Source organism: Pantherophis guttatus, chromosome 2 (genome assembly GCF_059756535.1).
Source record: "Pantherophis guttatus breed Tessera chromosome 2, ASM5975653v1, whole genome shotgun sequence".
Lineage (NCBI taxonomy): Eukaryota > Metazoa > Chordata > Lepidosauria > Squamata > Colubridae > Pantherophis > Pantherophis guttatus.
In genome coordinates, this window is record NC_142064.1 from 182310339 (window position 1) to 182333369 (window position 23031).

The 23031-nt window shown below is 36.6% G+C and overlaps 1 protein-coding gene across 7 annotated transcripts in view; it reads right to left on the reverse strand.

The window, feature by feature from the left end:
- The window catches only part of HTR4 (5-hydroxytryptamine receptor 4), a 266632-nt gene that overhangs the window by 228610 nt on the left and 14991 nt on the right, over positions 1–23031 (reverse strand). For 6 of the 7 annotated variants that reach the window (XM_034405873.3, XM_087887389.1, XM_034405880.3 and 3 more), the window contains exon 3: positions 2457–2547. The exons of the other annotated variant lie outside the window; for it this stretch is intronic. In XM_034405873.3, the coding sequence (XP_034261764.1) occupies positions 2457–2470 (14 nt within the window). In that variant the 5' untranslated portion in view covers positions 2471–2547. The remainder of the gene's footprint in view (positions 1–2456; positions 2548–23031) is intronic. 7 annotated transcript variants of the gene reach the window in all.

Consider the following 23031-nt stretch of genomic DNA (forward strand, 5'->3'; position numbering starts at 1 on the left):
TAAAATAATTGTTTCCCCCCCACTTAGGAAACAATCAGTAAAAGGAAAAGGAACAAGAAAGTTTTTAAAAAGAGTAAACATTTTCCATATTCTCTTGAGAATCTTAGAATAACAGATTTGGAAAGGACCTTGGAGGTCTTCTAATCCAATCCCCTGCTTAGGCAGGAAACCCTACACCATTTCAGACAAATGGCTATCTAATCTCTTCTTAAAAACTTCCAGTGTTGGAGCATTTACAACTTCTGAAGGCAAGTTGTTGCATTGATTAATTGTTCTAACTGTCAGGAAATTTCTCCTTAATTCTAAGTTGCTTCTGTCCTTGATTAGTTTCCACCCATTGCTTCTTGTTCTACCCTCAGGTGCTTTGGAGAATAGTTTGACTCCCTCTTCTTTGTGGGAATCCCTGAGATATCGGAACACTGCTATCATGTCACCGTCCTTCTTTTCATGAGACTAGACATAGCCAGTTCCAGCAACCATTCTTTATATTATCCTCAAGTCCCCTAATCATCTTTGTTGCTCTTCTCTGCACTCTTTCTAGAGTCTCAACATCTTTTTTACATCATGGCGACCAAAATTGGATGCAGTATTCCAAGTGTGGCCTTACCAAGCCATTATAAAGTGGTATTAACACTTTATGTGATCTTGATTCTATCCCTCTGTTTATGCAGCCTAGAACTGTGTTGGCCTTTTTGGCAGCTGCAGCACACTGCTGGGTCATACTTAAGTCATTGTCCACTAGGACTCCAAGATTCATCTCACAGTCATCACTATTGAGCAATGTACCACATGTACTGTATGTGTGCGTTTTGTTTTTCTTGCCTAAATGTAGAACCTTGCTTTTTTTTCATCATTGAATTTCATTTTGTTATATAGCGCCCAATGTTCAAGTCTGTCAAGATCGTTCTGTATCTTAAACCTATCTTCCAGAGTTTTTACTATTCCTGCTAGCTTGGTGTCATCCGCAAATTTGATGAGTTCCCCATCTATCCCCTCATCCAAATCATTGATGAATATGTTGAAGAGTACTGGGCCTAAAACAGAGCCCTGGTGTACCCCACTGCATACCTCCCTCTTACCTCTTAATTTTTGAGAATCTTGAAAGAAAGAGATCCTTTTATGCACAGCCAATTATTTAATATGAATGCATTAGCACAAAGTAAAATATTCTCCCAAGAGTAGCTGGGACATTCTGGGTGAAGGATGTGCCTCAGAACTGTCACTATAAGCAACTGCTGCTGGCACAAAGCTTTCAGATTTCTGCCTGGAATATGTCCTAATAATGTTCCCAATTGTACTCAATTCAGTACAATTTTATTCAGACCTATCCTGTTCAGACTGTTATTATAATTGAGGATTGATAATCACAGAGCAGGGTGTTTGTAGTTGTTGTTTTTCTTTTTGGGATTCCTTAGTATTTTCTTCTTCTTCTAATTTTAGCATTGTACCAAATTCCAGTATTTAACCTTGGAGGGTTTCTGATTTAAAACTCCTTCACCTTCCCAATTATCACCACCCCACCATCATCAATGCCAGCCCTGAGGATTATGAAAATACTGTATATTTTGCAGCAAAATAAAATTCAATGGGTGTAATAAAAATTAAAGGTTGGGTGATAATGCAGAGTAGTTAAAAAATAGAGACCCTTCAAAATTACTTGCATCTCTTAGAAAAATGTAATGAATGTAAACTATTCAGAAAATTTCTTTAAAATGAATTACTTAAGTCCTCTACATATGGGGTTAATAACCTATAGTGTCCTTCATGTATCTTTTAACAGTCCTGTCTTGGTCAATTTTCAGGTCCATATAGGAAAGGAATATTATTACATCAGCCTAAGTGCTAGAAGAAGAAGAGATGACAAAAAGAGAGGAGCAGTTCTATAATGGATTTGCAGTGCTTTTCACAGTTCAGATCAGCCTATGGCCATGATGTACAAATCACTATAGAATAGAGGTAGGAACTTTTTTTTTTTAAAGAGGGGAACTAAGGATACTCTTGATCTCTGAATGACATAGTTGAGGGTCCACAACACCCAAGAAATATACTGGATATGCCCTTAGTTTAAGAGCATTCACATTAGATGTCAACCAAATAGATTTAAAATATAAAATGCTGCAAATAATAAAACAAACACTGACCTTGCTGCCAAATTGCATCACAGAATTCCAACAGAAAGTACAGGGAAGGCACAGAAAAGTCTGTGTGGCCTGCAATTTCCTGATCCTGCCATATGTAAACTTAACAGAGCTAATAAGAATAGGAACTGAGATGCTTATTACTGGAAATGCAGTAACTGTGCTTTGACTATGAAATTTTTATTCTCAGAAAGAATGTGCTGTGAAAACAGAACTTGGATGCATTTTGTGAATATTATATAAGCCATGTCAGAAATGTCTTCGGGCTAGTGTACCTGTTATTTTTACCTTGTATTCTGTCAAGAAACTGCCACTTACTTTAGGCACTTCATATGATGATGTGATCATTTCAGATGTTCATTTTATGGGATTGATAAGGATGGTCTGATAATACATCAGTCTTCCCTTCCTAAAACGGACACAACAAAGATGTGAAATGTAAATGTAAAAAAAGAAAGAAGGTGGGTTCATTATTATTAAAGCTCTATAACATTACAAGCATTTCCTGCTTAACAATGTAAATCATTGGATGGATATTGGTTAGTTATAATCTTTCAGGGCAGTTATGAGATCAAAGGTAGAAGATGGGATTTTTCTTCTGAAAGTTTAAGAGAAACATAATAAATAGCTAATAAAGATCAAATTGAATGCTATTCATTGTCAGCAAATCAAGGCAGGCCAGACTAGGAAGCCAAAGTCATGGGGACCAATATTACTTTTATTGTGAAGTTATAGTAACAGAATCTTCCAAGTTTGAATTCTGACTCTCATTCCCTTTTTCTTTGTGTAAACTAGGGAAAAACTTGTCTGAGATATTTACATGTGTAACAGTTCTGACTCTGACTCAGATTTCTTTTATCTGACCATTGCTTTGGCAAGAAGGCCACTCATGAAAGTGATGTGCTGTAAATCGTAAACGGCAACAATTTCTTGAAAGGCTAAAAAAAGCACAGGTCTTGGGGTCACGTATGTCTTAAATAAGTTTTTCCAAGGGATTTTCAAAGTGCCCTGTCACTTTCTTATACTTTACTGGAATTTATCTTAGAAGGGTAAATTGGAAGTAGTGATTAATCTTTATGCAGTGCTATTAAGAAAAGAAATATTCACAAAGGAGCAAAGAAAAAGACTTGCAAGCAATAAAGTCAATGTTTTTGGAGTTGTTCTCTTCATAACATGATATTCCAGGTGGTAGCTTCTTTTTCTCTTCATCTTAATTTTACTTATTTATTTTGGAAGTTGGGTTATTTCAGCATTATTGGGGATTCTTCATTTTAACCTTTCTATTTTAATTTTTTAATAAATATTTCATTTTTAATTAATTCAGCATAATCGAATTACAAAACACAAAATAAGAACGAGGTGTCTATTAAACTGTGTAGATTGATGGCATTATAATATTAATATAGAATAAGTAGGCCAAGAGGCTTGATTTCATTACATAAATATATATCTATAGCAAATTGTTTTTTAATGGGAGAAAAAAATTAAATTCACATCACTGCAGTACACACCACTGTAAAAAATATTAGTGATAGAGCATTGTGATATAGCACTCTACTGTGCCTTTCTCCCCCCCACAGAGATAATTGAAATATTTAATTGAACTGAATAACAATTATTATTTTATATACTTTTAACAGATAGATATAGTTCAATTAATAGACACTCCCACACACACACAACTATAGTATCTGTTATCTCAATTGTTTTAAGACAGGGTGCAGGACCCAGGATACAACACCTAACTACACTGATGATTAATAATTAATAACAACAGAGAGAATGATCAACCTAAACCAGTTAAAGCTGGAATGAACTCTGTGGCAATTTCAACAAGCATGCATTAACTGACCAAGAAAATCATTGTATTTATTTTATCTGCTTTGAACAATATAGCTACTGTATGCTTTGATTTGAAAAAGCAGGGCAGCGTATTAATATACTATGTATAATTTGTTCTTATATACCTCCCATCCACTTCAGTAAAAGAGAAAAAGACAAAAGAATAGGTTTTTAAGAACAACTTTCTTTAAACTTACAGTGGACAAACAGCCTTAATATCAATAAGTGTGTAACTAGATAAATTGGCATGAGTTCATTTCTTCTCTTCTCCCTCCTCCCCACCCCATTGCCTATCTTTTGGGCAAACTCCTCAGGTTTCTCTCAAGACAGCCAAAAGTCTCCACCACTTTTAATCCTTGAAGCCCTTTTTTAAGTTTGCAGTCCTGAATTGAGTAAATCTCAAGAAGCCTCTCTCCATCTTAAAAACATTATTCAGATATTCACAAAATAAACGTACTGTCAAGCGGGGAAACATCGGGAAGTCCAGATAGTTCAAATGAATAGAAAGGTTTATTGTAAATTTATGGTCTCTACAAGAATCTGAACAACTAACAGTCAAAGCAAATAGGCGGTAGATAAGAGTCAATGGAATTCAAAATGGGCTGAACTCTTTTGGGCATGAAGGGGCTTGAGACTGATGACATGTTCTACCTCTCACCCATTTCCTATATCTATTATTTTTCCAAATAAGAACTGCACTCTTAAATGAATAGATTAACCTTGATGATTAAGGATAAGGAAGAATCAGAATATTTTAAGACATGGAATCATTTTTATAGTTGGTTGGAAAAGAAATATAAATGACCGATATTATAACTATGTATAAATGATGATTATAACATTGCTTTAGCAATGAAATGTTAGAATGGTTTGGACGAAGATGAAGATAGAAAAAACTTATGTAAGATGGAAAAGAAGCCCAAAAGATAACACCGAGATGTCACAGGAAAAGGAGTTGATGTATTAAATGTTTATTTGTTTTTTAAAAAAAAAATACTAAAAAAAAAGGAACTGCACTCTTAAACTAACTGGACACCACTGTGAGCTTAGCATTTTCAACTTAACTAATATTTCTTTTTTTATTTGTAACTATGTGGATATGGAATTATGCCATTTTTCTTGATGCAGTCATAATGTGTAACTATTTGGATTCAATTTCTAAATACAGTCAAACTGAGTTCTGGAACCTGTTTACTTGCAGTTGTTTTACTAACATTAAATTCTAAAACTGAGGTCTTGAACCTTAGAGAATTAAATATATCTTCAGGTTGAGGGATGATATTATTTTAGCAAGATATTGTATATTATATAATGGGTAAAATCCCAAGTGGGAGTGGAAGTTTATAATACTGGGATTGGCTTTTATGGAAGGCATTTTTGACATTATATTTTCAGAAGGGTTTCTGTTTCAGATAATTTGCTTATGATATACTTGGACTACAGATGTGCAGGTAGAATTCTGTATAAATAAAGTATTTTAAAAATAAAACCAGTCAGCTTTTGTAGCAGTTTCTGTACTTATTATAATAATAGAAAAAAATACAATTGCTATACTACACCAAACAAGTACAATGACATAACAAAAAATGGGAAAAATCAATACGCCAGCAATATATCTATAGTTATATCTGTATGTGGAACCAGATACAAATATAGAAATGGCACAATGTTTTCATCTTCAAGGCCTAACAAATTTATGATGCCATTACAGAGAAAGGGGAATGTCCAAGAAATAGTTGACATTACATAGGTGTGAGCTTAAATAGGATCTAGAGGATGATAGAGGACAGAAAGGTTTGGGGGAATGTTGTCCATGAGGTCACGATGGATCGGACATGACTTTGCAACTAACAACAACAACAACAACGTGTATATATGTCTGATGGAAAAATGAAATATTCAAGTCCTATTCATGTGAGATCACTTTGCAAAGTTAAAATCAAACCAGATGCTTACTGAAGTTGGCAAACCACAATGATGCATAGCCTAGCTGAGCTGGACTTTAATTTTTTTTTAAGTTCACATTGATTTTTTCTAATTAAATTCTGTTTCTGTTTTCAAGATTAGCTAGTTTTCATACATTTCTTGTAATCTTTTAATTCAGCTTGGTTGCTTTTAGGTACTTAATTTAATTTATTTAAACTAAACATAAACTACATTTTGTAACTTTTTAGGTATAAAGTATGATCCAAAAAATTACTAATTTTGTGGTTCAATTATCTGCATATTAAAAACACCAAGCTTCAATAAATTCTAAATGAATATAATTAATATGACTTGTTTAATACCAGAAAACCCTGGAATGATACATCCCATTCAAAGCTCAAAATCAAGGAGCCCATCAAAAAGATAAAAATCTTCCCTCAAATTTTTAAATCAGTTTTGTGAAGAAGAACAGTGACATTAAATCATATATCTTTATGATATATTACCATTACCATTTTATTATATTATATATTATATATTATATATTACCATTTTATTTTTAATTTCGGTGTTGATACTTTAATTAAAAAGGAGCAAAAGAATTAAGGAAGAGTGAATACTGAAATAATGAACACATGCCTAATTCCAATATTGATTTATACTGATTTTAAAATCCAGAGTGAATTTATATATACCATATAATTTTAATAGTTGACAATTTCTTTCAGGATTATCTAAGCATACCGTGTTTTCCCGAAAATAAGACCCTTATATTTTTTTGAAACTGAAATAAGCGCTTGGCCTTATTGCCATGGGCTCAAAAGCCCAATTGGGCTTATTATCAGGGGATGTCTTATTTTTTGGGGAGGAAACAGGGTAGTTATCAGTTAGTGATGTCTGCAACTTCATAGTGGAACAGATTGATAAACGTGTTTGTTTGTTTTTTTAAATTCAGTTGAGTTTCTGCATTACAAAACTATTTTGGAGCTGGTGACACCTCCATTAAATATGCAGTTTAAAACCTGCCATCTGTCTATCACTTATATTTGCATAAGAAATGCAATCTTTTGAGAGAACATAAGTTATCTATAAGAGTTCCTTTCCCTCAGTCTGCCTCCTCTCCAATTGTTGTTCACAGATCAAATGACTTATTCCAGTGATCAAAATAACAAATTCCTTGAAGTGCAGTTCATTTCCTCTTTCTTTCTTACGAATTCAGTCATTATCTTCACATTAAAAAATCATTAGGGAATAATATAGGAACAAAGGAGAAAGACAGACCCACTTGTCTATTATTCTGGAAACTTTCTGTCTTCATGACAAATCTGGTAATGCAGAAACAGAAGGATCCGGGTGCTTAACTGTGAACTAACAAATGGCAAATTCAATTGTACTGCCAGCACCTCCAACTTTCCATCATCAACCAAGTGTATAAGTCAAACATCTACCTCCATGGAGATAAGGGGGCTTGCTAAACAAGACACAGAAGCTGTGAATGACATGTGCATTGTATTATTAACCTAACTGGCAAATTTGCTAAATAAGGCATAAAGAGCAATATTTATTGCTAGACTTCAGCAGCAGCTTTATTAGGACTACCAAAAAATTGATGACCTCTATACAGTTATCAACATGCTCTTTGCTGCCATCTGGTGGTTATCTGGATTTTTAGCCCAAAATCCAACAACAGCAAATCCAAATGTAGTTCATTTTACCTTAAAAGGAATGATGAGCACTACCAAAATCTGCTTACATGGGTACCATTAGGTTCTTATTTAAAATCAAATTGTGAGTTAATTAGACGTATTGCCATATTTTTCCATGGGAAAGTGAGAGGAAATTCTGGTTGGACTCTCAGGTTCCACTGTTAGCTTCACTCTCAGTATGAAGTGGTAAACCACGGTTTATAAAGAACAGTGGCAAGATTCACACAGTACACGAATTCATAACCAAACACATTATACCAATGTGTAAACTTAGTCTTATCCTTGGAATCTACATCCCGGATCTCCAATAAAGGATGTATTTATGGAATATAATTGCTAGGGAGAAAGAAAAAATCATTGAGATAGAGTACCACTATCATCCTTGAAGTGCAGAAGCACAAACCTAAAATTAAAAAGAAAGGTGAATGAGCTTTGCCAGGTTTTCATTATGTTTTCCTTTAAGTTCAAAAGCAACAAAGGAATATTAAGGATGAAGACTAAACTAAAAAAGAAAAGGTACAAGGAAGAGAAAGAGGAATTGCAATCCTTTTATTTCATATTGTTATTCTGCTAATAATCTAATAAAGAGCCTTGGTGGCGCAGCAGACTAAAGCATTGTTGAGTAACATCAGCTGCCTGCAATTACTGCAAGTTCAAATCTCACCAGGCTCAAGGTTGACTCCGACTTCCATCCTTTCGAGGTAGGTAAAATGAGGACCCGGTTTGTGGGGGAAATAAACTGACTTTGTATAAAAAAGAACACCGCTTGGGGGGGCCCGAAAGCCCTACTAAGCAGGTATATACAAAAGTATGAAGGCTATTGCTTAAATGCATTGTAAGCCGCCCTGAGCCTCTGGAGAAGGGCGGCATATAAATTGAACCAATAAATAAATAAATAAATAAATAAATCTCAAATATTCACCTAGAAAAGGAAAATAAAAATAACTGCATCCTTTTCCTTCAGCAGCCAAAGAACGTGTGTGTGTGTATGTGTGTGTGTGTGTGTGTGTGTGTGTGTGTGTGTGTGTGTGTTTAAAAACTTTAGAAGGCTTCCGTTCTCACATTCACAGCTGCTTTCCATCTTTAGTTTGCAGTTTCTATGGCTACATTTTATAAAACTGAAAATATTGGCAATAAACTATACTTGAATGAGCATCAGTTTGGACCCAATTTACTTCTAAATAAAGGCACTCCATTAGAGTAGCAATCTGTTTCTGATCATTACAGTAAATTCTACTATCTGCCTTAAATTTTTTCTCATTCAGATTAGTACTTCTAGGAAGTTGCCATTTAATAGCACCCAAGTCCACTTCCACAAGTGGAAACGTTCAAGAGAAAGAGACTTTAGAGAGCTGCTACCTTCCCAAAATGCAGCAATTATCCAGCAAGTAATATTAGTTGCCCTTATACTCTGGTAGTCTCTTTTCTGACTCTAAGGAAGCAAACGAGCTTGGAGATCAGGAGGTGAGGAAACTAAACTATGAGATCAATCAATCCAGTGCTTGCCTTATTTTATTGAAAATATTACTCCCTCCACATTTTCTTTACTGTTTTCCAGAGAAAGCCCAATTCAGCAAATATCAAATATCTTCCCAATCAATCTCAACAATGGAAGCTCTTTGGTTTCAGTGCAATTCGACTTATGCCCCATATGTTCAAACTAAGATCTTTGGGTACCTGATACATTTTCTAACTAGGTTCCATCATAAATCTGAACCAGGTGAGACCTTAAAAATTAACTTATCTCATACAAAAGGAAATGGAAATATCATGTGTTTATGTTCTTAATGTACCACTCAGTGTCACTCTGGAGTAGCCAGTGGCAGAATATTGCATTCAGATGAACACAGATAGTCATAGAGGAATGGAATGGAATGGAATGGAATGGAATAGTTGGAAGGGATCTTGGAGATCTTCTAGTTCAACCCCCTGCTCAGGAAACCCTATACCATTTTAGACAATCTCTTCTTTAAAACTTCCAGTGTTGGAGCATTCACAACTTCTGGAGGAAAGTTGTTCCACTGATTAATTGTTCTAACTGTCAGGAAATTTCTCCTTAGTTCTAGGTCCTTGATTAGTTTCCAGCCATTGTTTCTTGTCCTGCCCTCAGGTGCTTTGGAGAATAGCTTGATTCCCTCTTCTTTGTCGCAACCCCTGAGATATCAGAACACAGCTATCATGTCACCCGAGTCCTTCTTTTCATTAAATTAGACATACCCAATTCCAGCAACATTTCTTTATGATTGTTCTTTATGTTTTAGCCTCCAGTCCCCTAATCATCTTTGTTGCTCTTCTCTGTATTCTTTCTAGAGTCCCAACATCTTTTTTTAACAACTGGATGCAATATTCCAAGTGTGGCCTTACCAAGGCATTATAAAGTGGTATTAACACTTCACATGATCTTGATTCTATCCCTCTGTTTATGCAGCCTAGAACTGTGTTGGCTTATTTGGCAGTTGCAGCACACTGCTGGCTCATATTTAAGTGATTGTCCACTAGGACTTCAAGATCTCTCTCACAATTACTATTATTACTACTACCACCTATACTGTACCTGTGCCTTTGTTTTTCTGGCCTAAATGTAGAACCTTACTTTTTTCACCATTGAATTTCATTTTCACGGCAATTCTAAAAAGGGAGACTAGTCTGAACCCCCCTTTTAGAAATTACTTTTATTTTTATTTTATTATTTTTCATCTAAAAAGAACTCCTAGTTAAGGATTTTTTTTCCTTAAATGGCAAAACTAATGGCAGTACATTTCTTTTCTACTGTTGCATATGTGAAGTGGAATTGGAAGTGGAGCACACAGTTTTTCCAGAGTTGGAGGCAAGACTGCAGATTCCTGTCTGCTTCCTTGACTCTTCAATTCTGGTCAAGTAATTGCTCATGGTTTATTTCACTAAATGTATACAGGACCATTGACACTGAAAGGGAATTTTTAATCTTAAGGGTAGGATATTATTAGGAGAAAGAATGGTAACAGGACGACACAGACCAGAACTCTGCTAAGAATTGTATTTTATTTATTCAATATTTCATTTTTGGTCCTATATTTGAAATAATATTATCTCAGGGATTATCAAATACATATATAGAATAACAAAAAAAATCCCCAAGAAGATTTGAAAGAATTCTACAATTTAGTTATCCTAAAAGCTGGTCAGGGAACTCTAAGCCCTTTTTTTTTTTCTCAGCAAAGGATACCTGAGTCATATTCTTCTGTTAATTCTACCTCTAATTAAAAATAGTGTATCCAACAGAAATTAACATTTCAAACTTAGTATATCTTCATCTTCCGTTTTAGCTCTCAGTACCTATGACGCAGAAGGCCATTGAAAACAGGATGAATTAAGAAGTTCTTCATGTAAACCAGTGATGGCGAACCTTTTCAGTACTGAGAGTCAAAAAGGGAGCACGTGCGCGTCTGGGCCACAACCCAGAAGAGGAGCTGCCTAGGGCGCATGCGTGCACCTGAAAATGAACTTCCGACTTCAGCTACTGAACTTCCAGTTTCAGCCAGCTACTCTTCCAGGTTTCTGGCACACATGCACGCGTGATGATCAGCTGGCTGGTGCGCATGCTCATGCAGGAAAATGGAAGCTGATCGTTGCACGCGCATGCACACCAGAAACCCAGAATAGGAACGGGTGACGCCACGCGTGCCAGGTGACATGGCTCCACATGCCACTTCGGGCAAACGTGCCATATGTTCGACATCACGGATCTATACTATTTGTTTTCTTCTTCACAGCCATTTATCACACTTCGATATAAAACATCTTTGGACCTCCCCATTTTCAGATTGTCAGCAATGGACAGTTTCCTTACTAAAAGGAAACTACCATTCAGCCCTTTTTGTCACAGCATTTTTTAAGATCCACCACAAATTAAACACCTGCCTATATACAATCAAGATGCTAATTTATATAAAGCAAGCCGTGTTTTACTGAAGTACCCGGTGAATAAATTAATTACATAGGATAATGCCAAATGCTAGAAATTAGAAATAACCATTATGATGCAATGTTGCTGAAACTGATAATTCTCTAATCCCTTCTACAATCCGGGCATGAAACAGGATTGTACAAAAAGTAAAGAATCACCCTAATGTCCCCTTATACAAATGTTATCCCTGTGATTTGATTTCAAATTATGCAGATTTAATCTAGCATAGAAAATGGTAAAAGAATTGTTTCCTGAACAATTAATGCTTTTATTGTGTCATAGTAAACTTTTTTAGTGAGTTCCCATGATATTATGGCATCCTTCTAGTCATTTAAGGGTTAAGTGTAAATTTTTGTAGTTCTTTTGATGCAACTAGTAGATATGTCAAGTATACCCACTTGCAAAAGTTCAATTTTCAGTTCTGGACTTTCATTACAGAAAAGCTGAGCTTGTCTGCTTTCCAATGCAATCAAAAAGCCAAAGTAGCAGATATTCATTGCATTGTCAGCTTATCAGTGAAATGGGTGGTATATAAATTTAATAAGGAAATAAATGGAACTGTCCATCTGTCATTAAACTGTGTTCTCCCACAAACTGATAGCATTCTTCCCAACCTCACCATACCACACCATGAACCAACAACATAGAGTAGTGTAAAAGCACAGTCCAACTTCCTTCATTTTTTCATGAAACTCAGTTGTTGAGGTTCAATATAAAACTAACATTTTTTTAAACACTCATGCTGTGGTAGAGCAATGTTTTCTTAAGGCAATAGTGTAACCTACTCAGATAAATTTCCAGTGATGTCTATGAAAAAAAAAGATAAAAATTCATAAAGTTGTTTTTTTTTAAGAGTTAACTTTGAGAGATCACATTAAAGTTTTTATAAAAGCTAGACACAACACAGGCAGTTATTGACTATTATATGTCATTATTAGACAGATATAGCATAGCTCGGTTTAATATTTTAGTTATGCTGATCAAGAACATTTCAGTTTATTAAACTTCATTACTAATTGAGTTTAATAAGGGCACAGAAATTAGCTTTGTTCAGGCTGCTTTCTCAGAGGAATAATCGTTCATTCTATGTTCAAGACTTCTCCAGTTAGAAGGCTTTACTTTACTTTACTTCCAGCACAGAAGATGAGCCCATAGCAAAATCTCAATTTTTTTTTTCTTAAAGGTAAAGGTCGCACATATGTGCTAGCCGTTCCCGACTCTAGAGGGCGGTGCTTATCTCCGTTTCAAAGCCGAAAAGCCAGCGCTGTCCAAAAACGTCTCCATGGTCATGTGGCCAGCATTACTAAATGCCAAAAGCACACGGAACACTGTTACCTTCCCACCAAAGGTGGTCCCTATTTTTCTACTTGCATTTTTACGTGCTTTCGAACTGCTAGGTTGGCAGAAGCTGGGACAAGTAAGGGGAGCTCACCCTGTTACATGGCACTAGGAATTTGAGCTGAACTGCCAACCTTTCTGATCGACAAGCTCAGCATCTTAGCCACTGAGCCACCATGTCCCTGTTTTTTTTTCTTACTCTTTTTGTGGTTTTTTTTTTCTTATTCTTGCAAAAAATCTGTGTTTGCAGAAAGACAAAGTGTAAAACAAATAAACAATAAAACCAAGATACTTGTGTTTAAACTGTCATAAGAGCTTCTCCAGAAGGGAGTAAAATTAAACATATACAAGATCTTAGATGTCTGACTTCAGTTTACGGCAAGTGTCAAGGTCTCTGCTACTGCTGACAAACAACTTCCAGCTGCTTAAACCACAGAGAGGGATGCTGGGAATTGCAGCTCAGCAATGTGAGACAGCATCCTTATTGTCCAAGGTTTTAATTTCCTTTGCATCCCTGCCCTGGTTTTGCCAAGCTTGTTGAGTTCCAGACCTTGCTTATCCAGACTTGACTGATCCACTGTGATCAGACTTTTCCTGTTTAGAAATGACACTATGGAACTCCTCCATATGGCTCAGATATGGTAATGGGACACAAAGCAGATGTCTGGAAAATTTCATGGAATATTACACAGAGAGGTTCATGTTGTCTAGAAACAGTATCTGAACTGATATTTCCTGATCGCTGAATACTGCTTAGTGTGCTTTATATTTATGGAATTCTTTCCAGAGAGTTTTTCTTAGTAATCAGCTTTGTTTTCTCTTCCCAACATCAGTTTACACGTAGTCCTTGACTTACAACAGTTCATTTAGTAACTGAAGTTACAACAGCACTGAAAAAGTGAGTTATGATCCTTTTTCACACTTACGACCATTGCAACATCACCATGGTCTTCTGATCAAAATTCAGACACTTGGCAACTGATTTATACTTATGACGGTTGCTGTGTCCTGAGATCATGTTATCATGCTGTCTTTTGTGACCTTCTGACAAGCAAAGTCAATGGGGAAGCCAGATTCACTTAAGAACCATGTTATTATCATAACAGCTGCAGTGATGCACTTAACAACTGTGGCAAGCAAGGTTGTAACATGGGGCAAAATTCACTTAACAACTGTCTCACTTACTAACAGAAATCTGGGGCTCAATTGTGGTCGTAAGTTGAGGACTACCTGTATATTTTTGCTCATTGAGTAATACAATAATCCTCTCAAGCATTAGGAAATGCAACATGGAAAATGTCAAATTTAGTAGCGCATCCGTTAAGACCAGTCAGAATATTCTACACAAGCTGGACAATGAACTTTCCATGCTCAGGAAATGATTATTTGTTTTACTGAAGTATCTGAAACACCGCTGTAGTACATGACTCCTAAGACTAAAATCAAGTAGATAACCGTTGCTCACTCTAGCTCACCTCTGCAAAGAAAAATAGCACATTCTCCATCATTCTGAAGGGTGCCTCAAACTTCCAGTAAATAATAGGGAGCCATGGGAATTGTAAACAAAACTATCTCAGCTCACATTATGTTTCTTTTTCTCTTCCCCACACTCTTTGTGCTAGTAGCATGCCTTTCTAGTTCACAAGTTCGCCATTAGACTGCTTCAAAACCAATTCAGAAAAACGTTCTATGCAACAATTTTGCCAAATACTATAAGAGAAAGTAATCAACTCTTTCTTAGGCAAACAATGCTACCTGATAATCAACTAGTTATTTAGTGTGATAACCCAAGCACTTGTTTCTGACACTGTATTTATATAAGCCTGATGTTATGTTGTGCTGTTCCTAACTAAACCTTATGATTAAGATTACTCATCCAGTTTTGGAGTATTCAACAGCTGTGTCCCAGCAAAGTGAAGAAAATAATTTTTTAACTACACAATTTGGATGCATTGCACAATTGTATCATTTGATTATGATTCCCTAGGTGCCAAGGGCCAGACTCCTGTGATCTAGGCTTAAATATGTCGTTAAAAATTGATCTTCTGACTATTTTTTCAAACAATGTTATCCATATGATATAAAGGATTCAGACCGATTAAACTCTAAGCATAAACATACAGAGAATCAGTCGTGAATATTTATTTAGCAGTTGACTTTTAAAAGAAAAACTTTTGTCTAACCGGAATAATACCTAGAAAACTTTGAGTCTAATTTCCCATTCAGCACAATTAGAATAAAGAGAATTGTTTATTATTTCCCAGAGGAAAGTAGTATGGATTGGAACTTTCTAATCTTGTGTGGGAAAAAAATGTTAATTACTTAGAACTATCTTCCAGAAACTGCTGCTTACGCATGAACTCCAGGAAGAGAATATAAACTGTTTCATTTATTATTGTCACCGCAAGCTGATTAAAGAAACACTAGTCTGTTCAGCTATCAGCTGCACAGGTCTACAGGTCCCTTTTTATTATAGGACTGCAGGTCCCTTTTTATTATAGCACATAAGCAGTTAAATCCTGGCACTGACTTGAAAAGATTCGTTGTTCTTCCAAAATGTTACTTTTGACGCTTACAGTGTGGAGAACATAGCCAGAGGGGAGATCAAAGTACCAAGCAGTTGCAAGTGCAAAGCCATTCTTTCCTAGGATTGAATTGGTGATTTGCTGCCAATCAACAACAAATCTTGCACACTTAGGAATAGGATGTCAGCTTTGGAAGTCATATTAGCACCAGAAGCTTCCACGCTGCCACCTTCTTGTGTGTGGGAAAGTAGGAGGGGGGATTCAGTAGAGGGAATGTAGTTAGACAATATAGCATTTTTCTTTTCGGTCAAGGTCATGACAGTCCTGCATCCGGAGAAGGAGTGGTTGGAGCGATATCTCGAGATGGGATGGATGGTGATTGGACCATGTGATGGACTGATGGGTGTAGGGGATGGATTTGGCAGTTTTGAGTTACTGAGGGGAAAACCCGGAACTCTCAGATTCAGGTTTTCCCAGATGTGCCAGTATACCTACTCTAATAAATGGAACTTTAGGAAAATGCCTGTCTCTGAGTTTTTAATTGGAGCTGGGTTTTTCTGGAATGCTGACATAGGGATCAGGCCATTAGGAGACCAAGCTTTTGAGCATCAAAGCTTTTGAGGAGAGTCTTATGGAGCATGGAAAGTCTGATATTCTTACATATTCTGATTCAAATTCAGTTGAGGGTGATGTAGATGTTTCATGCTACAACAGCAACTAGGCAAGATTGTTGTTCAACTTTCAGGGTCAATCTAACATATCTTCACTTCAACTATCAGATTCCTGAAGCTTTTTTTTAATAAAATGAACTGCCAAACTATGGTCTTTGGCTTTCTTTAAAAAAAAAACCAGGCAAAACCTCATTTCTTCCTATTTTCTTATTTCTAAGCCAATTTATTGAACGTAAATAACTCATTTGGGTGCAAGGTTTTATGTCTTTTGTGATTTGTTCAGAGCTACAGAGATAGCTCCCATCATCAGTTTGTCCTCAGAGTACAAGAAAATTAGAGAAAACAAGTAGAAACATGGGAGAAAAGGGAAAACAACTAATATTTCCCAACAGTTCTCTCTCTTTTGACAATTCTCAATCAAGGCATATTGCAAGGGCCTGGTTATTAGTGCACAATCCTTTGCGCAGATAACACAACATAAAATAATTGGCTAGGGTGAATAACAGCATTTAGAAACAAGACAAAGTTCATTATTACATTTACATTCTCAAAAAGTTTCTTTTGGGAACAATACATTATTTGCTGTCCATTTTCAATTCTCTAGAAATAACCAAATGTCAAAGAACTGAAATGCTGCCTGACAAATTCTTCCCACTGGAAGTACAAAGTAGAGTGAAGAATTTCATATGGCTTGGATGAAGTCAATGCCAAATTGTATTTAATATCATCTCTCAGAAAATATAGCTGCATAGGCACAAGCTGTAACTATACATTTAGTGCTATAATGCTGGAAAGACTTACAGTATCAAAACAATATAAACCCAATGCCAATTATTTGGAACTTCTTATTTATTTATTTATTTATTTATTTATTAGATTTCTATACCGCCCTACTCCCGAAGGACTCAGGGCGGTGCACAGCCAAACAATAAAAACACATACAATACAAAATTTAAAAAATAGAATAAAATCAAATTAAATAATTTTGGCCCCGACAAATTTAAAACCCCAAACTTTTAAAACCAATTTAAAATTGAATATATAAATACTAAAAAATATTTAAAATTTTAAAAATCTTTTATAAAAGAGGGGGAAAATTAGGCCAGGCCGGCCTGGTGAAATAGTAAGGTCTTTAAGGCGCGGCGGAAGGTGCGCAGATCCGGGATCCTCCGTATCTCTGGGGGGAGCTCGTTCCAGATAGTAGGTGCCCCCACAGAGAAGGCTCTCCCCCTGGGGGCCGCCAGTCGGCATTGTTTGGCTGACGGCACCCGGAGGAGCCCCTCTCTATGGGAGCGTACCGGCCGGTGGGAGGCTATTGGTGGTAGTAGGCGGTCCCGCAAGTACCCGGGTCCTAAGCCATGGAGCGCTTTAAAGGTGGTAACCAAAACCTTGAAGCGCACCCGGAAGACCACCGGGAGCCAGTGCAGCTCGCGCAGGAGAGGTGTTACATGGGAACGCCATGTCGCTCCCATTACCACCCGCGCGGCCGCACTCTGCGCCAGTTGGAGCCTCCGGGTGCTCCTCAAGGGGAGCCCCATGTAGAGAGCGTTGCAATAGTCCAGGCTACTTAATGCTGTCTACTTAGAATGCTCACTCTACTCTACAGGTGTCAAACTTGTGGCGTCACGTTGCCGTCACGTGACATTTCATGACTTTTTTCTCTTTGCGGAGCTGGGGTGGATGTGGCCTGCGTGTGACGTATCTCGGCTGCCAGTTTGACACCCCTGCTGTACTCCCTCAACTGTTACCAGCAGTGGTTAGAATGCAGTACTACAGGCTACTTCTGCTGAACTGCTGGCTGCCAGTAGTTCAGCACTTTGATTCTCACCAACTCAAGGTTGACTCAGCCTCCCCTCTTAAGAGGTTGGTAAAATGAGGACCCAGATTGTTGGGGGCAATATGCTGACTCTGTAAACCGCCTAGAGAGGGCTGTAAAGCACTATGAAGTGGTATATAAGTCTAAGTGCTATTGCTATTACATCGGACATAACTGTTCCTTTTGATCTTTCCACCTTCTCATGCATGCCTATACCTTCTTTGGATTACACAGCTATATCCAGGCCTTTAAAGATTATGAGGAATTCAGGAGCAAAATGTTCAATGGGACATTCCTTGCTATTACACTGTTGTTCTTCTTCCATTCAGTGTAATTTTATATGATTGTGTGCACTAAAGTCAATGCAATCAGGATATGGGAAATCCTATATAACTCTTTTTATATTTTTAAGAGATAAGTTTTGTTGCTTGGTAAGAATATTGATCCATTGGATTTTAAGAGCTGTTATGACGCAATGCAGTATTACAGGCTAATTCTGCAAACTACCAGCAGTTAGATTCTCACCAGGCTCAAGGTTGACTCAGCCTTCCATCCAGGGTGAAATGCTCCCAGTTAGGACCAGATCGCCTGATCCAGTAGCGATAGCGGTGGGTGGTTCGGAGAACCGGTAGCAAAAATCCCTGCCCTCCCCCCCCCCATGCCCAGCTGAGCCGCACGATCATCAGAGGCTTTTTTTTAATTTTTAAAAGCATTTTTTCTACAACCTCTTTGGCCGAAAAGATGCTTTTAAAAGTAAAAAAAAAAAAAAAGCCTCTGATGATCCTGCGGCTCAGCTGGGATCGTCAGAGGCTTTTAAAAGCATTTTTTCTACAACGTCTTTAGCCGAAGAGGTTGTAAAAAAAAATGCTTTTAAAAGTTTCTGACTATCCCAGCTGAGCTGCCTGATCCTCAGAGGCTTTTAAAAGCATTTTTTTTACAACCTCTTTGGCTGAAGAGGTTGTAGAAAAAATGTTTTTAAAAGAAAAAAAAAGCCTCTGACGATCAGGCAACTCAGCTGGGATCGTCAGGGGCTTTTAAAAGCATTTTTTTACAACCTCTTCGGCTGAAGATGTTGTAGAAAAAATGCTTTTAAAAGCCTCTGATGATCCAAGCTGAGTTGCCTGATCGTCAGAGGCTTTTAAAAGCATTTTTTTACAACCTCTTTGGCCGAAACATTTGTAGGAAAAATGTTTTAAAAGTTTTTTTTAAAAAGTGGGCCACGCCCACTCAGTCACATTACCCCCACACACACCAAGCCACACCCACAGAGCCGGTAGTAACAAATTTTATATTTCACCACTGCTACCATACTTCCGAGGTTGGTAACATGAGGACCCAGATTGTTGGGGGCAATATGCGGACTCTGTAAACAGCTTAGACAGGGCTGTAAAGCACTGTGAAGCGGTATATAATTCTAAGTGCTAGTGCTAGTGCTACACTTCAGATGTAACCCAGGGTATCTAACCCTATATTAAAAGGTTCTGGATATACACTAATTACATTGGGAAAGGCATAAAACTGGCTTGATATTGCATTAATTCAGTTTAAAAAAGGGTGAGTTTCTGACATATAATTCCATGGAGAAGCTTGTTTAGATAAGAGATGAAGAGGCGACAGCTTTTAGTCAATACAAAACATGTTAACATTGTACCTTTTGGAATTTATGTATGTTGACTTTCATATATAGACCTGTATTTAGTCAAGATGCGCATAATGGAGCCATATGTAGAAGAAGAACGTGAACATTAGTTACTCTGTCTTTTATTTATGGAAGCAATGTGAGAAAGACAATTATTGATACCAAAGCATTCCTGAGCTTTCCTGTTTTCTAAGCTCACCAATTATTTTCTCCCATCCCCAGGCAAGGATTTTTGTTTCCCTACCCCAGTTCCTACACCATCACATAAACGAGAACTAGCCAAAAGGGAGAGAAATGGTGTGAGGATGGGAATTTACAGGAAACTTGAGAAGGGTTAAATTTTCCTGCTACTCGTGTATGAGAATGTTTATCTTTCAAAAAGAAATTTGCCATTGTTTTACTTGGAAAAGGTCAAAACAACTAAAGTATCAAGACAATAATCAGAGATTAGCATTTGGACAAAGCTGGAAAAACAAGGAACCTGCAATAAAAATATAACCAACGTTTATTTTTTTAAAAAAAAACTATAAGAAAAAAATGCTGTGGATTCATGACATCAAATGCATGAGAAGCCACTGCCAAGTATTAATAGTAGAAAGAGCACTGACTTATATTATTGCAATATACTCAACATCTACTGACTAGCATAGAATGCTTATAGGATCCATCTAAGAGGATTGCTTTGCATACCAGAATGAAGCAAGCCTTTATTTGATAGTAATAACTGCTCAATAGATCTTTTTCCCAAGATTCAACTAAATCTGTTTCCCTCCCCTCCTCCCAAAAATAACAGTATTTGTGTAAATATTTACAGGAACAGGCTTCTTGCAATTTTATCCTAATTTCTGTGCAATAATTAAGTTTTATATTTATTTAGAGACACAATGCCAATCTTATAGCTTCAGAATATTACAGAATATTACAGAATATTCAGAATATTACAGTAGTTGAAACTGTATCTAAAACACCATGCAAATCACTAACTTCTAACTACAATTTTTATAAAAGATTAACAGTTTAGCATTATATAATACATAGAAGAACACAATTTAACACAATGCCGTTTACTGTTTCCAAAATTACACAATTCAACAAATTCATCCATCTCCTGCATTACATTTACTCTACTATTTAGAGAAAGGAAGAAACTTCTTACAAAAGCATAAATGTTGTTCTTGTATTTTTTTGGAATCAAAAACCTGTTCTTTTCCAATAAAAGCTATCAGGTTGTAAGTTTATAAAAATAAAAATGAGAACATAAGATAACCAAACTGGAAGCTTATGCATTCATCAAATTAAACTTTGTAAACTATTTCCATGAAAACAGCCATCCCTAAACAGATAGAAATATAAATTGCAAGAGTTGAATGTTGCAACAAAATGAATAAAGTCCGGTCTAACCACTAGGATGAGGAAATACACTTTTATTTTTCTTACTTAATCTGAATTTACATGAAATATTTACCTTACTAATACAAGCATCAGCTCTTGCTCTGTAGAAAATGCTGCTACAATATCTTTGTTCTCACCAGCTATAACATTAACTTTATGCTGCTTGCGTGGGGCATATCTTTAGTCTAACCAAGTGTAGAATAAGCTGAATAAGTGCAGGTAGGAGTAGCATAGGATTTACTCCATTAAACATGGAGACACAACAAAAAGAAACAAAAATGCAGCTGTTAAGAAGCTCTAGGAAATATAGAACTGGATGCAAGACACTTAAATAAGAGTTTAACATATGACAGTAAAACCTGCTATCATCTCCCACCTACAAGTGGCCCATTATCAGAAAAAGACTTATCTTCTGTTATTAATCAATAAGCCTCCTTGAATATGCTAGCTTAATAACATGGACTGCAATCATACTGTAAAACCAAAATATCAGGAGGACCGGGGTGAAATTCTCCCAGTTCGGACTGGATCGGACGATCCGGTAGTGATTGTGGCTGGTGGTTCAGAGAACTGGTAGTGATGGCGGCGCAAGGCTCCGCCCACTCACCCGGGTGTTGTTACTTCCTGGTTTTAACCAGGAAATAATGTGTTTTTTATCCTCTGCGCATGCAAGTGCACTTCCGAACCGGAAAGGAAGGTAAGTAGATTTCACCCCTGAGGAGGACTCCTTGCTAAAATCATGCTAGCTGGGAATTCTGGGAAATGTGGTCTATAGAATAGAATAGAATAGAATAGAATAGAATAGAATAGAATAGAATAGAATAGAATAGAATAGAATAGAATAGAATAGAATAGAATTTTTTGTTGGCCAAGTGTAATTGGACACACAAGGAATTTTTTTTTTGCGCATATGCTCTGAGTGTACATAAAAGAAAAGATACATTTGTCAAGAATCACTTCCCCCATGCCATCACTGGAGGATACCAATTTCAAAAAATGAAAATTAAGACACAGCAAATAAAAACAAAGGCTGAATTTTCACCCAGTACTAAGCTATGACTTGTTTAACCATGGTTTATTAAATTAGCCACAATTAATTAAGCCATGCATATCATGCTAAGTTATCAACCATGGGTTACAAATCATGTCTCAACTCACACAATATATTAATCCAAAATAAACCACATTCCATTACTGCAATACAATTCGAACTACTGCTATACCAAATCCTCCTTATAACTTCCTTCCATTTTTCTAACTCATTCTTGGGATCCTTCAGATTCTTTGGGACATAATTTTGTGCTTCTTTTATTGCTATGAGGCAGTGAAAAATCCTGTAATACTATTGATTACTAGTACACTTTTATCCATCGCTCTTCAATCTCCATGGATGTTCTCATTTGATTTTAAAAAGACCCTTACAATGTTTTCCCTTCAGATTTTACTAAAGTATTGGAAACATTTTTCAGAGAGTGCAGACTCCTAGACAAAAGAGCTGTTTGATAAAAAACAGAACACTGACTTTTTCTTCCTCATAAAAAAAAAGAAAGAAAAGAAAAGAAAAGCCACCAATTGAGAGAAACTTGCAAAAATTGTAGAGATTTTTGTCTCTAAAGAGTCTCTCCTTTTTTTAAAAAAAATTTTTGATTTATATGCCGCCCTTCTCCGGAGACTCAGGGCGGCTTACAATGTGCTCAGCAATAGCCTTCATCCTTTTGTATATTTATACAAAGTCAGCTTATTGCCCCCACAACTGGGTCCTCAATTTACCTACCTTAGAAAGGATGGAAGGCTGAGTCAACCTTGAGCCTTGGCGAGATTCGAACCTGCAGTAATTGCAAGCAGCTGGTCTTAATAACCAGCTTAATAACAGGGTGCCTTAGACCACTGTACTACCAAGGCTCTTCATTGGTGATGGACATACATGAGATATATATCTGCATTTAAAGGGAAGAAAGTGCTTCCTTTGGACGCGGTGCACCAGTTGGCAATTCCTTCAAACATCTGCTTTCCTCCTACTTCAGGGAAAAGTATGAGAAAAGAAAATTTAAAGATGAACAACAACATGGAAAGTGATAAGGTGTAAACTTAA